A 17429-nucleotide genomic window follows, 5' to 3' on the forward strand; every position below is an offset into this window, starting at 1 on the left:
AGAGGTAGCCGCTGGTCCTGGTGCTCTGCTCCTCTGATTTCAATCATATAGCTTCATGCAAATCTACATCACACTCATGTCTGTCAAGGAACAAACACTTGACCTAAGGATGTACTCATGAAACTTAAGTGTAAAGGGAAAAAACATATGCAGAGAAGCAAGTTAGACCTGATGCCCTTGTAGATAAGGAAACTTCTGTGATCCTTCAGGTTCCTACTCAGCTAAAGCTATACCTGTCGTCAGCATGTAGTGTGGTGTTAGTTATTAACTAGCAGGAAGAAGGTAGCTTTGTAGGATAAGCACCAAGGAAGCATTTTTCTCCGATTAAGTGTGAGCCTAGAATAAATTCTGTGATGTAGATGCATAGACTGAATTCCACAGTAAAGTGGCTTCAATACAAGGTCACGTTAATACATTAAAACAGGAATGAGTTCAGGTTGGTTCAATTAAGAGGTAAAACATTTACTTGATTTAACATTTGAGCCTGAGTGGGACTTAGAGTGTTTAGACTTTGCTCCTTAGTCAGTGATGAAGGGAAAAAAATAATTTGTTCCTTTCGTTAAGTGGGTTCTGTGGTTGTCCTGCTGAACAGCAAGGGGTTTAGAGTGACTGAAATCTGTTTACAGAGGAGTATTGCACATGCATCTCACCTCAAATGAGCTGGAAGAGAGTACTTACCATGCAGGTTTGAAAATACAGCTCCCTCCGACTCAGTTTGCAGAATACACTGAAGCCTTGGAATGGCCCTCAGGCAGCAACTCATGGAGGCAAGTTACTTCTACCCAGGAAGGAGTTTATTTAATCTCAGGGAAAACTGTTGGGCAGCACATGTACATGCATGTCTTGCATGTGTGTTTTGATTTATTCTTTTTCTTGGCTGGCAAAAGGCAGGTAAATTGAAAAAAAGAAAAAAAGAGGGTTGTGGCAGAATGTAAAAGGCTACTACAAGGGAAACGGCAGGTCTTTTACTCCCCAGCTGGGCTCTGCTGAACTTCCAGAAGAGGGGCTGCACAGTCTACCTTCAGCCATGGCATGCATGGGTGTCTTATGGAGAAGGAGCAAGCCAAATGGGGAAAAAAACTCATTCCAAGTGCTCTCCCAGCCTTTGTCTATCTTCAGCACAGGGATTCGTCTCTTTAGTAATGCTTAAAGGCACCTTGCTGGTCTCTTTGTGAACCCTTGTGAGCTTCTTGAATTTACAGCCTGCTGCAGGAGGGAGTTCTGCAGCCTGTGTCAGGTGCTCAGCTGCTTTCTTTGGTTTTCTTCAAGTGCACCTTGCAGTACCTACATTGAGGCTTCCTCGTTTTTTCATTGGAGCAGGCAGAAAAACAGTCATCCAGTTCTGGGTGCAGTACTGTAGCCAAACTATTGTGAGGAAAAATGTCTTGCGGGCTTGCCTAATTCTCTAAATTTAGCAGAAGGACAGGCTGAGACTTGGCCCTGCCTCATCAGTTGCATAAGGCTGGAAGTCCATGGGACTGAGTCTTGTAAGCCCCACTCCAGAGGGTTGGCTTTTCACATGGCCAGCTATTAACGTGTTGGGACCCAAACACAGAGAGACAGAACTAGCAGGATGCTAATCAGTCCTGATAGCTCCCTGCAGACTTCAGTGAACCCTGCCTGTTAACTTTATTATATCATAGCAATGGCTTTGGGAACTCTTTTAAACTCCTTTTTTTTCCTTTAGTGGGACCTGCAGTGGTAATGGAGCCAGTTAGAAGGCTCAGCATCTCCTCTGTGATGGGCCTGTAATAGCTTTGGAACTACTGATGGGAAAGGTGGGCTCACAGCTGGTGGGAATGTTATCATTTGGACTGGCTGCGGCTGGTGGTGTCTAGCGTTCTGGTGGATGCTTTGCGTGCAGTCGTGCCTTGCTGTTCCTGAGTGAGAACAGACAGGTTGGGGCTGGCTGCAGCTTTCTCTCCAGCTGGTGCCTTCCTTGCCTTGGCAGAATGCGAAAGTGCTCATGACAGATAGGACTGAAGGGGTGGAATTAAAAATAACCAAAAGGTAGATTCTGGGCTTGGTTACTCAGTGACAGCCCTGTTTCTATTCTGGGACGAGGATAATTCGCACTGAGCTCATTACACCATGACTCTGCCTTAAAATGCCTTGACAGTCAATTTTGTTCCAGCTAATAAGGTTCTAAAATGTTAATGAAGCAAATCAATTCTTCATGGCTTTATATTGCAGTCGTCTGAAATTGCTGTGTTGCAACCTGCCAATTCAAGGAGCTTTTTAGATATTAGAAGGGCAGCAAAATACTCATCAATTTGGAGGATGCTTTGTTTCCTATTTCAGCTTTTCTCCAGTGCCCCCTCATTTTCCTAAGCCTTTATGCTGTGCTGTTTACTTGTACCCTTTGGTTGCTTCCTTTCTCCAGTGTCTGCTCTGGTCAGTCACATGCAGAGGTGTCTTGCTCCCACCTTCCCCATTGCACAAGGAGAAGGATGGACTGCCCAACAGGACAGGCAGAGATGAAGCTGGACAAGGGAGGCTACTCATGCTGAAATACTGTTTGAAATAGATTGAGTTTGACAGGACAGAGTGGAGAAATGGCATCATGTTCACACACCCACCTCATCTTTTTGGAGGGGGCAATGGTGTCAAAAGTCACAGCCTTCTCTCCTCATGCCAAGTCTCTTGCTGCCATGGCAGTGTTACCTGGCATAAAGGCTCTCTGTGCTCAGTATTTCATGAGTTGCAGAAATAGGAGAGAGATGTTGCATGTATCATGTAGCCGCACTGATGGTAGACCAGTTACCTGCACTGGCTTAGGAATAAATTAGATATCAACCCTCCTTTATTTCTCTGAGCTGTTTATTTTCATACTGTGAGAAGGAAACAGAAGGGTTCAAACCTTCGTGACTACTGCTGGCGTTATTTTGATGGAGCTGTTTTGATGAGTTCCTACTCTTTCCGTCCTGGTTTGTGGGTGTGGAGATAGGAAGTACCAAATCATGTGGTTTGGGGAACATGTGGGGTTTTTTGTTTTGCTTTTAATTGAATTCCAGTTCTAACCATAGTTAGCATCTGTGTGCCCGAGAAAAAGATAACTAATGTTTTGGAAACCTTGTACTGCCACACTGGTAAGGGATGATCTCAAATAACTCATGTTGGGGAAATTAGTGGGTGAGATGTAAATTGGCGTTTTGAATAATTACCCTCCTGTAGCTGCCGAGTTGAGCATCCAGCATGCTTTCCACTCAAGTTGTCCACCCAGAGGTATGCTCCGTCCAGTGCCAAAGGCCTCCCCAGAGCTTTTGTAACCACTGAGGTGTGTCAATGTCCTCTTCTGCTGTGGCAGTGAGGGGTTATAAGCTAGCTGACTCTGTCGACTGGGGAAGGAGGAGGGTATTTAACCCCCTTAAGCCTTCCAGTCTCTAGCTGGTGTTTGTGTGACCTCTCCCTTTCCCCGAGTGGCTAAATTTAGAGACAGTGGTTGCCAGTATGTGTCTCCCTGTGTCTCCTGGGCAGGCCTTGCAGACCACCTTACCCTTTGGGATGTCCCCTGGCTTCCTGCCAGGGTGAGGAGCTTGGTAGCTCCTTGGGCAAGAAGTAATGTGCAGGGTGATACCAGCTGCGTGGGGGAAGCTGCTGGGGCTTGAGCTCAGCAGAGCACAGCTTCTGCAGAGGGTCTGGCGTTCCTGGCCCGGGGGTCTGCAGATTTAGGTCCTGAAGCTTGACCCAGACCTATCAGCTCCAAGCTGCAAAGCACTCCTGCCTGTTTCCAGAGATCTATCACGGAGGTCGTTTCATGTTTCTGTCATGTGGCATGAATTAAGAGCCTTGGGAAAACATTCTTCTGTGCAGCCAGCTGGGGGAAATACTCAGGGTGAGCCATACACATGTCCACAGCGAGAGCTGTGAGGCTAGAGATGAGGTGCTGGTTCAAGAGGCAGCTGGTGCTGTGAATGCAGAAGCTGGAAAGCTCTGTGGTGCTTGGGTCAGCCAGCAGCCCCAAGGCTGAGCCAGCCCCTCTGGCACTTGCGATGCTCCGGAGCAGAGCTGAGCACCCACAAAAGACTACTCTGTGTTCAAGGAAGGTGTCACTGCTGACATTTTTAGTCTTGAACCTTTCAAAGGAGAAATGGCAAATTGCTGTCTGTTCCTTTTCCATATTTTGCAAAAAAAGTTTTCCATTGCTCTCCACATCCTTTTTTCTGTGCTCTCAGCTTCTGGTCTTGGGGACTCACCTTTGCAGGATGGTCCTTTGCCTTGCAACTGACCACCTTTCCCATTCCACATTTCCAGAGCAATCTTTGCTTTTTGTTTTCAAGCCTTCCTTTTCTCTTTTTAACTATATCTTTTTAACTATCTCAGGCAGATGTGTTCCTGAGCATGTGCTGTACCTGATGCATGGCTCTGCTGACAAGCTTGCTGTTGTGATTGGTGCTTAGTAACAGATTTTTCTTCTCTGTTGCTTTTTTCCACAGAGATCTCTCCCACTGGGGCCCTCTTACAGGCCGGGATTTTTGTTGGGGTTTTTTGCTCGTTTTAAGCTTCTTTAATCGGGACTGCAATGTGAGGCTCATGAAACTTCCGTTCATAATGTGGATTTCACCCTGGTCTGCTCCCTTTTGTAATGTCTCTGCTTTCAGCTTCTTTATTTTTGTTGTTTGCAGCCAGAATAGCCTCCAGTGAGAAAAAATTAAGTCCGAACTTGAAGGTCTCTATCCCACACATCACCTCAAGCAGGCCAGGTAGATAAGGTCACTCAGGACTTCAGAAATAAATCAAAGGAAGTGCAGAGTTGTAACTTTCTGGGTAATATTTTTGTGCGTGACATGCAGGCAGTGCTGTGAGGAGCATATTAAAAATTCATACCAATACAGAGCAGTATTTTCTGTGTGCAGTGCTTGAGAATAAGCTTGTGCATCATACACAGCAACATTTGCAGGAAGCAACTAATTCATTTCATCCAAGCAGGGAGTGGTGAAGACAAGATTTAAATGTCATGGAGTAGGAGCAGGCTTGGTGTGAGACACCATCTCCTTCCCCCTCTTTCTGCCTCCTGTCAGATTTCTCGTCTACTGTAGAGCTGGCTGCAAAGTCCCAGTGTATGAGAGTGTTGCCTGTGCTTACAGCAGAGGGGGAAATCTCTGCATGTGGCTATTCAACTCATCCTGCCTCTGTGATGGGTTTGATCTAATTGTGTAAGTACTCCAGCTGTTGAATCTCAAAACAGCTAACAGCCAGGCAGAGTAGCTGTAGCTTCTCCAACCCCAATCTCTTTGCAGTTGTATGGGTGAAAGGGGGGTAGGACTGCATGTGAAGCAGAGGGGTGTTCTGGGACCTGAGGCTCTCTTGTGAGCTCTGCTTTCTGACTGCTGTTGGAAACTGAGAATGGGACATGTGCTTTTGGTATGCAGGCAGTGCTGAAGTGCTTTATTCTCTAATTTTCTGAAGGCATGACTGCTAGGTGCTGTGCTGAGAGATCTCAGCAAGCAAGGATTGGTCAAGGGAGGCTTGACAGAGAAGCAGTTGAGGCTGAGATGTGAACTGTATCTCCTGCCAACGCCACTTGCAGTGGTTGGTGTCTGAAGACCTTCAAGCAAGGAGGAAGAGCGAGAATGGGTTTGGGTTAGGAGAGCAAATGAGCAGTGGGGCTGGGAAAAACAGCAGCTCTGGGGAATGGGGTGGAGTGAGTGGGTCAGTGCTGAGGCTGGGCAGGATGTGGATGCAGCTTGGTTTTGGCTGTCTGGTGCCCCTGTCATGAAGCATGGGTGATGTATCTTCAAGGTCCCAAGCAGACTGAAGAGAGAGAAGCAGCACCAGAGCCAGGGTCAGGGTCCTGCTCATCCACTGCTGGCTGGTTGTGCCAATGGAACCCAGACCCTGACAGCAGGAATGACAGCATGAAAATGCAAAACACCATCAGGCTGGAACTTTGCAAATGTGTTCTCTTGGGAGCTCTGAGAGAAAGGAGATGGCATGGCAGGCTGGAGCAGAGTCTCTCATCCCTGTGCCCTTGCTGCTTATTGTTGACACATGAACAGGGAACCTTGTGCCGCTTAGCACCGCTGTGGCAGTGGGAACTGTGTGAAGGCAAATGGTCCGGGTGGGATTTTCCTCCTTGCATGCAAACCCCTTCTCTCTGTTAGGCAGCCAAGTAGGCTTACAGCTGGCCTTGTCTGGCTGCCAGAGTGGAGTAATCGAACACTCCAGCAAGTACTTGCTTTTCTTGCTGTCAGCCTCCCTCCTAGCTCTCTGATTTGTCATGAGTATCTGGCATTTCATGGGTATTTCCTAAAGGCCAGTGAAGTGTGCTTTGCAGCATGCCTGGGTCTGATCACTGGCATGGGTTCCAAGGGAGGCATCCCTCCCCAAATCAATGCGAAGAAATAACATGAATAACTGTACCTGACCAAAAAGTGTACACTGGTGCTTTTTCTGTGTTCCTGGGCATGTATGGCAGTAGAAATGTCTTCCTTGTGCACTGAGTGTCGATACACGGTTGAGCTCAATCTGGCACATGCAGTTATCCTCACAGGCTGCAGGTGTTGGCCTGGCCCAGGAACCCAACACAAGTGGCTCAGAGCTGCTCATGCCTGTGTCTGTTCTGGGATAAAACAGTGGCAGTGAAGACGATCTTGCTGACATAGAAATACTTGCTTTGGGTGAGGTGGCTAGGACTGAGAGGAAACAGGCCTTTCTGGTAGAGCTTTGGGCATTGCTGAAGGTTTGTTCCTACCTTTACCTGTGACTGTCTGTGTGTAGCAGGTTTCTTTTAAATGGTGTGGGGCAGCATGACTGGCTCATCCCATCTGCCTGGAGGAGTTTACAAACCGGCTTAATGCTGCAGCCAAAACCGACCATGGTAGTTTCATGACAGGGTCTCTGTTTGTGTCTCAGCCTTAGCTTGCTGTACAGCACATTTTTCCCAGTTGTGGAGACCCGTTTCTGTGTCAAAACGCCAGGATGGTGGCCATGGGACAGATGCAACTTCTTTGCATCATTTGTGCCATTGTAAATGGAGAGGCAGCAAAGAAGCATCTGCTGTTTTGCTTGCAGGTGCTTTTAACCAGACTTGGTGGGCGCCTGTCTGCTGTCAGCTGCACTGGGACTTAGACACATCTAAAAATCAGGCCTTGGTCAGCAGGTACCCAGCATTAAAGTGCTTTTGCAATAGGGCTCGTGTGTCTAAATCAGCTGAATAATCTTAGTGATGCACATTTGTCTCTTGGAAGATGGGATTGTACTTCAAAAACTGTGTTAGTCTTTAGTCTTAAGACAAAGTAGTTGGAGTTTTGGTTAAAACCTTAGTGGCTTCGGTGGAAGTTAGCGTCAAAACCAAGGCCACGTCAAGACTAAGCTTTGTGGTTTGTGTGTGTGCTATTGCAGGGCAAGCTTTCAGAGGGGGCAGGCAGAACTGAGGTTTCCAGTAAAATTTGTGACATGCTCATGAAGGAATGTGCAATCAAAATACAGACTGGCTGGTCTGTACGTAGGGGCAGAACAAGCACTGCAGATAGGGGCAGCTCCAGCTACATTTAAACTTAACAGTTAAACCAAGGAAACACCACTGCACGCCAGGCACTTAGCTTTTTGTTTTGTATCAGTGCAATACTTCATTTGATCTCTTTCCCACCCTGCCGCAGCCTTGAAGACTTTTATTTCTGATCTCTTGCAGTTTGAATAATTTCTGAATAGAAACATGAGATTCTGGGTGGGGAGAGTTGCGTCCAAGCAGTGTCTCAATTCTAGTTTGTTACAGCTCTGAAAAATGCGTGTTGCAGTGAGATTTGCACAGGCTTGTATTTAGCAGTCATGTGAAGCATGGTTTAGATAGTTACACCTGCTTTAGTACTGTGATGAGTTTGTGCAGCAAAGATGAGCAGTTTGCAAAGACAAGGATGCTATGGTGGGAAGGCAGCAGGACACCCCTTAGGTGAGAGGGGGAGGAATAGGAAGGATGCCCAGGTGACCTTCTGGCCACTTGGTGTGTGATGTATCTCATCCAGTAACAGTAACTCTGAGAAAATTCTTTCTTCTGGGGAGCAGCCTGTATGTCAGCAGGACATGGGAATACGGCTGGAGAAGGTGTGGATGGGCCTGGGGACAGAGTGAGATGAGCTGGGGACAGAGTGAGGTGACCTTTAGCCCAGAGGCAGCCCTGAGGGGAGGGTAAAGCCATAAAGAAAAGGAGCCTTGACTGAAGAGCTGTGGGAAGGGGTTTGCCTGCAAATGAGGCATCTGTTTTACCCTGCAGCAATCTCCTCTGTTTTAGAAATCTCCATCTAAGGATTCCTGAAGTGGAGAGATGGAAATGGGGATGAAGGCTCAGGCAGACAGACCAGTCTTACTGTGCTCCTCTCGTTTAAGATCTAATGGATATTAGCCCTGTTGTTAAAGCGCATAATGGTGCACTGATTTTATGACTCATCTTTCAGAACCAGTGTTTTCAGTAATTTTAGCAATACCACAGTTTGGAAGTCAGCCTGGGGTTTGAAACCTGGGAATCATGGTGACACGGAGCCCTGTGGCATACGTGCTTGATGGGATGCTATGCTGCTTTCAGTGTGTGACAGCTCACGTAATTGAGGATGCTGCCTTGCAGATATAACTTTGAATTGCAAATACCATCACGATTCTTCTGTTTTGGGAGACATGTCTGTGTGGCTTAAAAGCTGCTCTGCCACTTCAGGTTTGAGTGTGGGTGTGAGACAAGGGTAAATATTCAAATTGAATGTGAATTCAAATTGTGAACCATGGGGGCAAACTGGAATTACGAGCCCCTGAGAGTGGAGTATTTTTGCAGAGGAACTGTGTGTATATGTGTATGTTCCCTGCCAAGCCCTCACCTCTGCTTTCACGATACCAAATGATGTGTTCTTGCTTTGGAAAAAACAAGGGGGTTTAGACCTACTTTTTCATGAAAGTGAGAAAACAGCATGGGGAGGAGAGGAAGGAAGAGGCATGTAGCAGGCTTCAGGTATGGTGGAATTGACTGTTGTGCCATTGCTACACAGGTTGGGCAGTAGTTCTGCAAGGCATGGTTTCTTTTCCTGGGGTGTCTGGCCATCGCAGCTAGGCACAGGGAAACATTTTTCTGATGTTCTTTATTGTAACAGCAGAGGAATTTATTGCAAGTGCATTTCAAAATAAGGGAGTCCAAGGAGTGTCTGTCTTGAGTGTTTTAGTGGAAGTGGGAACAGCTCACGGTGGCTGCTTGATTGATGGGTACAGAGAATTTCATGTGGACCTGTGACAGCAGCCTCCTTACAGGCAGCCTGCCTCTGTAGAAGAAGTCACTGATCTAGCTGGCACAAGCCAGTTGTGGCCTGGTGCCTCTGCCTCGGGTAGGTCTGTTCAGCACCAATGTGGGCTTGCTCAGCAGAAGAATTGAGCCCCTGCTGGGCATGGATGCTGCCATCCCATACTGCCTTTGAGAGCAGAGCCTGCCTGCCAGCCTGTTAGCAAGAGGTGCTTCTGGTGCTCTTGGGTGTCTAAGCTGTGGCTGGACTACGCTGAGGAGATGGCATGCTGATGGCTGGGGAATCTGTCCTCCTGGAGCCAGTCATGTGTGGAGCAGAGCCAGGAGGAAACTTGTCTTGCTCTGAGCAAGCTGCTGGGGAAGCGTTCCTCAGAGCTGGGCACATCTCAGCACCTGGCTTTCCCCCCTCACTGTGCTGACCTGCATCTTGCCCTGGACTACATGCTGCAAGGGTGCCAGCAGCGGGGAGCTGCCAACTTGGCATTTGAACAGTGGAGCTGACGTAACTCATTTAGCAGAGGGATACCATGCAGTGTGAGAGCCCCACGCTGCTACTGACTCAATGCAGAGCTGGTATTGCCTCCATTAGGGAAGAGCTAACGGCTGGGAGTTGTGATCTGCATGCTCAGCAGAGTGCAGTGTGGCCCAGAGCCCTGACAGGACACTGCAGCGGTCCCCATGGCGGCTGTGGCAAGTACACCCAGGGAGAGGGGCATTAGGGAATCCTCTTTCAGTATTTCTACCTGCTTCTAAATATCGTCTGGAAGCTGGGAGAGGCACCCCACAGTTGACCAGCCATCACAGAACAGCTGGGTTTCTGCAGCTCCTGGGCAGCTCCAGCTTAGAAATTGCAGTACTGGAGCAACAGCTAGACAGCTGCAATGGTCAGGGTTGCTCAGGGAAAGAACAGGAGGTGACATACATGTTCAGAAAAGGTCAAGCACACTTACCTGGTTGGTTTGAGGGCCCCCCCTAGAATTTGTTAGAGGAGAAATACTGAAGTGATGCAAATATATCTGTGGCAGTTCTTTCAAACCGTCTTTCTGGTTCATACTAAAGGTGGTGGTCTTGGCAGGGTCCTTGTAGCATCATTCTGCTTGAACTGAAAGACAGCTGCTTTTTGGGTAGCTTTGTGGGTGTGGATGGCTGTAGTATGCAGATGTGAATAATAAGGCTTGTATCTGTAGCTTTCTCTGTCTGCCAATTTCCTGCTGATGCTACAGGTCAGCTTCCTCTCTTTCATGAAGATTGAAGGTAAACTTCTGGATCCCATCTGCCTCCAAAGCCTAATTAAGAAACCTGCTCCTAAAACCTGCAGCTCATTAGGCTCCGTCTAGAGGCTGTGAGTCCCTAAGGAGCCTTCAAGTCTGTGTGCAGTGATTCAAAGCAGGGACAGGAAAGATGGCAGATGTTACATTTGTGTGGAGCAGCACGTCTTCAAGCTGTATTCACCAGGATGTTCACCATGGTTACACGAATGAGACCTGCTTGGGTTGCAGGACCAGTAAGCCCTCTTACAGTGCTCACTTGCATCGGTCATGGATGTTTACTTGGTGACGGGGAGTGGAAAGGCATGCTAAAAGCAAAAATTGCAAAAACTGCCTTGCTAATGCTTCAATGTTTTAATTGTTTTCCTTTATTCACAGGAGAACTGCTGAGTCAGCCGAGACCAGAGGGACTGACGGAGATCATCTGTCCCAAGAATGGCAGCGAGCGAGTTAATGTTGCCTTGGTTTACCCCCCAACTCCTGCTGTGATCAGCCCTTGTTCCAAGTGAGACCTGAAAGTAGACCCCCATTCCCCTGTCCGTAGACATCAGAAAGCCTACGTAAAACATGCCCTGACTAAGCATTTTTTCTGGAAGGTAGCAGCCCCACAGCCTGGATACTGCTCTAATTATTTGTGGGTATAGGCAGCCCACTCTAAGGATAAGAGGTACAGTCAAATGGGTTGAAGTGTTCCCTGAGCTGTGTTGTGGCAGATGCAAGACATATAGTGGGCAGGACAGATCAGGAGATAATAGAATCATGGGCAGGTTTAGGTAGCGCAGGACCTCGGGAGGTCTCTGTTCACCCCCTGCTCCAAGCAGAGCCACCCTTACAGCTGAGTCAGGTTGCTTGGGACTTTGTAGAGGCGAGGGTTGATGACTGCCAAGGATGGAGGTGCCACCACCTCTCTGAACTCTAGAGTTACACTGTTCTCCTGGGACAGAACTTCTTTCCTTCTGTCCCATCTGAGTCTCCCTTATTGCAGCTTGGCTTTCATTGCCGTGAAGATGCACTGCTGGCTTGTGTTCAACATGTTCTCCACCAGATCCCAAGCCAACTGGGCCCCAAGCTACGGTGGTGCATGGGGTTGTCCTGTTCCAGGTGTAGGGCTATGCACTTGTCCTTGTTGAATTTCACAACACTATTGTTGACCCAATCCTCCAACTTGGTGAGGTCCCTCTGGACAGAAGCCCTGCACCCTGCACTCGTGTATCCGTAGCCTGTATGTCCTTCACTCCACAGAGTGGGGATGTGCTTGGAGAACATAGCTCTGTTGTGGTGGGAACAAATGTGGGACAACGCTCACAAGAACAGCCTTGGCTTTTTGATGCATAGGTTTTCTTGCAGAACAGAAATGCAGCCGTGGTCTGCTCTCCTTGGAGTGGCGCAAGGGAATTTGGCAGGGAGCTTAGAGGAGCAGGCCAAATATATTGCCTGCTGCCTCTGCTGTGCTGCGTGTGAATGCCTGTTACTTTCACTTCAGTATCTGAAAGTAGGTTTGGATGCTGTTCTCCCTGTTCAGTGCCCTTCCACCCCAAAATACACTCATCCTGCTGGAGAATAGCTTTGGTGATGGGTGGCTGTTGACCTGTGCGTGAAATTGAAGTGCCCACCTGGGGCAGCAAACAAGGTAGCCGCCCTGATACTGAGCCACAGGTCACCACTGTCTTCATTTGGTCCTCCTCTGTGTGTACTTGGCACAGTACATTTCTAACCTGAGGCTGCAATTTTTGTTGTACTGTACTGTCCAGCTGTGCCTGTGCACTTGTCCTCATGTCCTCCAGCATACCTTCTACAACATCTGACAGCTGAGTCCCAGTTTCACAGTCACTCTGCTGGCAGGGAACTTGGGTTCTTAAAAAGGCCTGTGTTACATTTAAAAGACCCCACCCTCCTTATTTAGAAACCTAGAGAAAATTGTGTGTCTTAGGTCATTCATTACAAGCACTGTGAACCCTGCTGCTTATGTGACATGACTTTTTCTTTATCCTTTCCTCTTCTAGATAAATCGTCAGTGCTGGTGCCAAAGGTTTTCCACCGGGCAGAACATGGCTGATGCTCTGCAGTGCTCCCATCTCTCCAGTTGTGGAGTTGCATGCTGACAGGGATCGATGGGACTATGGACTCTGAAACGCTGTGGGGCGGGGGCAGCTCCCAGGTGGGGCCTCACGGCTGGAGTGGATGCGGTCACCTGGAGGTTGGGGACGACAACAAGGCATGAAGCAAAATGATTGCTGCAGATGGCAGGGCACTGGCCAGAGGGAAAGCACTGGGGATAGGATTCTGTGGACCCATTGATCACTTGTTGAAAACCCATTTGGATCTCATGATGAATGTAAAAATGTTCTTGGTACCATTTAATTCAGACCTGCTTGGAGGAAAGTCTCTTGAAATGAGCTGTAGCGGGATTCCCTGGATTTGTTCCTGGACAAGTGAGTTCTGTGGCAGTTGGCCAAGGCTTTGTTGGGGAGGGGGTTGATGCTGTGAAGCCTTTAAAATTGCTCCATTGTAAAACAGTTTGTTGTGTCCCACACAGCAGGCTTGGGCAGTGGCTGGCAGAGTGGGAGGAGCAGGCTAGGAAATATTTCCTGCCTTGTGTGTTCAATTGCCCTGTGCCATGAAGTGGTAAGAATGTGTTGTAGTCACGCAGGGATGGGAGAAGGGCAGTCAGTGCGGCCCCAGCACTGGCCATTTCTTCCCTGTGGTCTGCCATGTCTGCATGCTGTGGAGTTGCCATTGCGGTACTCTACGTGCACTGCAGCCGCTAGAGCAGTAGAAATCTAGATCTGGGTCTTCCTCCTAGCAAAGCCACTCATCCTCGTGCAGAGATCTAGTGGAACAGTGTGTGGATGTGTTGTACAAACTGCCCTGATCCCCTTGGGCTCACCCTGGCAGCCATGCTTCATGAGTAGCCATTCTCCCTGGGCCAGATGTCGGGAAGGGCAGGCCGAGCACTGGCACCACAGTGCTGGTTTCAGTCCTGACTAGGTGGTTTTGAGGACTTCTAAGGTGCTGCTGTCAGTTTGTGCCCTGCAGCTGAGCCCTGATAACTGGGCTGTATGAGTCCTGCTCCGTGCAATATTAGATTTTGTTTAAATCAAATAGGAGACTGGCATTTCCAGAGCCAGGATCCCAGGGTGGAGGTCTGTGAGAGAGGGCCTTAAAATGCTTAAATTAACGTAACTCTCTTAACCCTTCTGGCTGTGATGGCAGACATGGGATGGGTGATACTGGTCGGCAGGCTGTCTCCACCGGGATGCAGGCTGGCCAGGACTCCAACTAGTGCAAGACAGTGATGTGCATCCTACTGGGACCCGATGCTGTTGTATGGGTGACGGTTCCCCTGGCTTCTGGGCCTTCAAATACCAGCCTTGTGTACAGGGCTGCAAATATCCCGTTGGCAGGAACTTGACACTGGGAAATGCAGGGCAGAATCCACTCTAGCAGGAGATTGTGGAGGCCAGGTGGAAGAAATTAAGCCACTGTGTCTCACTTCACGGGGGGAGAGCTGCCAAATAAAAGCTGGCAGCTCAGTCAGCTCCGCATTTCTTCAGGGTATCATTCCAGCTGGGCAGAGAGCATGGCTCAGATTTCATGTGTTGACCTGTCACCTCTGGCAGCGGGCATTTGAACCTTTCATATGTCAGTGAGAAGCATTAATTGATTGTGCTGCTGGATCGCTGTAGATAAATTGGGGACTAGAAATTGCCTATGGTGGCTGGAAGGAGTGAAAGGGGGGTGAGATTTTTGAGTGGTGTCAGGAGTAGTGCTGGGAAACTCCCTTGTCCTGAGTCTTGCTGCCCATGAGACATGAAGGGCCCTGATACAGTCAGAACTTGTGTTAGAGCATTCCCTACTGTCACCTCCCATGCTGGGCGGCCTTCTCTTTGCTGCTACTCACCTCTCTCTTTTTCCGTTCTCCATAGGAAGAAACTAGCAATTTGTTGCTGTGACGTTGCGTGGAAACTACATTGTAAAGAAACCACAAACTGGAATCCTTTTCCAGCCTAAGGCCTGTTTCCCAGTGCACCCATCTGGTCTGGGATGCATGAGCATTGAAGGAGTGAGAGGACAGAGAAGATGTCTTACAGCCTGCTCCTTGGGACCGCAGCCCTCCTGCTGGGGCATGTCACCTCAGCGCGTACCTGGCCTTTGCAGGCACTCGGTCTGCTCTGTGCACTGAAGCCGTAATGCTGGGAGTGTGGCAGTATGGAGATCAATCTAGTTGGGTCTATTTAATATGAAATGGTGGTCACTCATCCGCCCACTGTTTAGTAACTGGTGTAACTGTGTTTTCATCTGTATTTTTTTAATATGCAAAAGCCATTTAATTTTCTATGCAGTTCAGAAACATCTCCTCTTTGCAACTGCCAGGTGGGAGATCTGTGCAGAACCAAGCCAAGTGGCTGATAGTCCTTTTGATTTTGCTGTCGCTCTCTTTTAAGGATGCATCCTGGAATCCTCTGCACACAGTGTCCCTTTGCTGAGCTCCTGCCTCTTAGACCCCATTTAACATCCCTGAGCCCCAGGGATGAGGGCCTTGTATTTTTGAAGGATATGTAATTTTTCATGAGTCAAGCCACAAGGAAAGAGGGCTTGAAGGCAGTGCCCTAAGAGCAGAGGTAACTGAGTTCAGAGCATGTATTATATTCCTGTTCTTTTCCCTGCTTGGAGAGTTACTGAACTGTTAGAAATGACTAAGACCTCTGCAGAGCACCCTGCAACCTTTACTTGAAAGTGTGTTATGAAGAGGGCAGAGAGGACTGGGGCATCGGTTGTCTCCCTGTGGAGCTGACAGTGCATTTAACCCCTTTGGAACAGGAGGAGAATCTCCTGGTACTACATGCCTACTTCACACAAGAGGACTGTGCTGGTTTTGCTCATTGGTTTGCAGACCCCTTACTTGTTGACCAGTTGATTTCCTGCTGAAACAGGTGCAGACAGGTTTGGAAGCAGAGCTGGCAAGTTGCTGTGCACTGCAGGACTTTCAGCAGCTGGAACATGTCCTGGAATACCTTGTATTATGCTCTGAAGCAAAGCCTGGGATTCAAACCTGCATCCGTCCAAGTGAAACTCCCAGGATAGCAGCTTTGCCTTCTGCTGGGTCTGTGTAACGTGACAAATTGCACGTCCCTAAGCAGCACACAAATCTGTTGAGGTAGAGGGAGACCGATGGGTGATGCTAGCTCATCTTGGGGCTTGCAGGGGTACTTGGAGGCCTCTGGCAACTGCAGAGGCTCCTGGGTGATGGGACACCTCTGCTTTAACTGTGCCAAAGGCAGAAAGCTCAGAGAAGTAAGATTGTTTCCAGCCTGCCACAAGGCCAGGATGCATTTGACTAGTCTTTTGTGGCAATGCTGTTCTTTCTGCATTGTCTCTGCTCTGAGCTTGGGGAATTCAGCTTTAAAGTTAAACAGTAATAGAGGCCAGACTGGGATTTAACCTGCCTTGTGGTCTCTCAAGTCAGATGGAAGAGGCTGGGGGCTGCAGAAGCACGGGTCATTTCCCTTGCAGCATCCCCCATGCTACAGTTCCATGGTGGCTGTGGAAACTCAGTAGCATATTTGGGTGCTGCTTTCCCAGGAACCCAAGACACGCTTGGCTGTGCTGTAGTACCAGAGCTTACATGGGGTCCGTGTTCTCTTCCCTTTGTACCTCTGAGGTAGTTGAAGTTTGTCAGAGCAGTAGGGGCTCCTCACTGTGAGGAGACATTTATGGTTGTGTTAAAGGGAACTGCAAATGGTATTTAAGAGCTCACTAAGTGAGGTGAAAACCCACCGGCTCACTCCTGCAGAGCCAGATCCTGGAGCTCAGCTCCTCCCGCACCCTTTGGATGGGATCTTGGGCTGGCGTCCTTGGAATGGCAGTGCGGGGAGGTGGAGATGCTGCACTGCAGTAAGCACAAGAAGAGGCTAGCAAGTGGGCCTCAGTGTAGCACCCATCACGCACTTCATGGCTCAGTTCATGGACTGTAATTGCAGGTATTCATATAATCTACATCACTGGGCAGGACTCTGCGCACACACACATGCATGCCCAGACGTACGCGCACCACACCCACACTTGCCCACACATCCTCGCCAAAACAACTGAAAATAAAAGTGATCTCGATCTCAAGGAGAGGCCTGGCTGTTTGATTTGTTTTTCCTCTTCCAGTGCCTCCTTGGGTCCTGCCTCTGGAAGGGGCTGCGCTTAACCATAGATCCGGGGTTTTCTAAATCCAGGAGCCAGAGCTTTTAGGAGCAGTTAGCAGATGACTCACAAAATGGTCAAGATTTGGCATTGAGTGAATCTGAGCCCCTTGTTTGCACCAATATCTGTGAACCATTGCCCAATCCAGTAAGACAGATGATTTCTGGGAAACAGCATTTTCCCTACTGTGTTTAGGGTGTTTTGTGGGTTTGTGCGGCCAGCTCAGTGGTTCTTACTGGTACCATGTTTGCTTTCTTGTCAAGCTTGGTTCCCTGTGAACTCTGCTCAAGCGCCATGTTGTTCACAGGAGAGTGCAGTCAGGCAGATGGCCCTCTGCTTGCCAACAGGGGTGTTAGTTGCCAGGAGGGTGAACTAAAAGTAGGGAGCAAGTCCCCTTCCACACAGCCCTGAGTAGCTGTGTAACCCCATTTCCATCACCACTCTTGTCTGGAGGAGCAGACAAGACAGAGCCCCGTGGCAGCCCCACTGAGCACAGCGATTGTGCTGTGCTCAATTCCTAGGAGAAGGAATGGCAGCGTCTGCAACAAGATGGGAGGCAAGGCTCAGTGCAGGTGGCTGGGCCCTGGCCACGGCAGGGCGGTTGAGAAGATGCCAGGCTGTTACGTGGAGGTGTTGGGGTGGTTGCATCAATCAGGTGGGTGCCATGTATGTGTTGGCCTCCATCACTGAGGGACAGAAGGGAAATTTCTGAGGATGTGCCTGGACTGCGCGCCAGGGCTTTGGGAAGCACC

General features: G+C 48.9%; 1 protein-coding gene across 2 annotated transcripts in view; it reads left to right on the forward strand.

Moving 5' to 3' along the window:
* The window catches only part of MFHAS1 (malignant fibrous histiocytoma amplified sequence 1), a 36271-nt gene extending 19671 nt beyond the window's left edge, over nt 1–16600 (forward strand). The window contains exons 2-4 of one of the 2 annotated variants that reach the window (XR_005828795.1): nt 10864–10990; nt 12489–12917; nt 14412–16600. Coding sequence is in view for 1 of the 2 variants with exons in the window: in XM_040599931.1 (XP_040455865.1) it covers nt 10864–10990; nt 12489–12492 (131 nt within the window). In the remaining variant the exon portion in view is untranslated. Of the gene's footprint in view, nt 1–10863; nt 10991–12488; nt 12919–14411 lie in introns of those variants that run through there. The other variant, XM_040599931.1, reaches the window with a different exon arrangement.
* The last annotated feature ends 829 nt before the right edge of the window (nt 16601–17429 follow it).

The sequence above is a fragment of the Falco naumanni genome, chromosome 1, assembly GCF_017639655.2.
Source record: "Falco naumanni isolate bFalNau1 chromosome 1, bFalNau1.pat, whole genome shotgun sequence".
NCBI lineage: Eukaryota > Metazoa > Chordata > Aves > Falconiformes > Falconidae > Falco > Falco naumanni.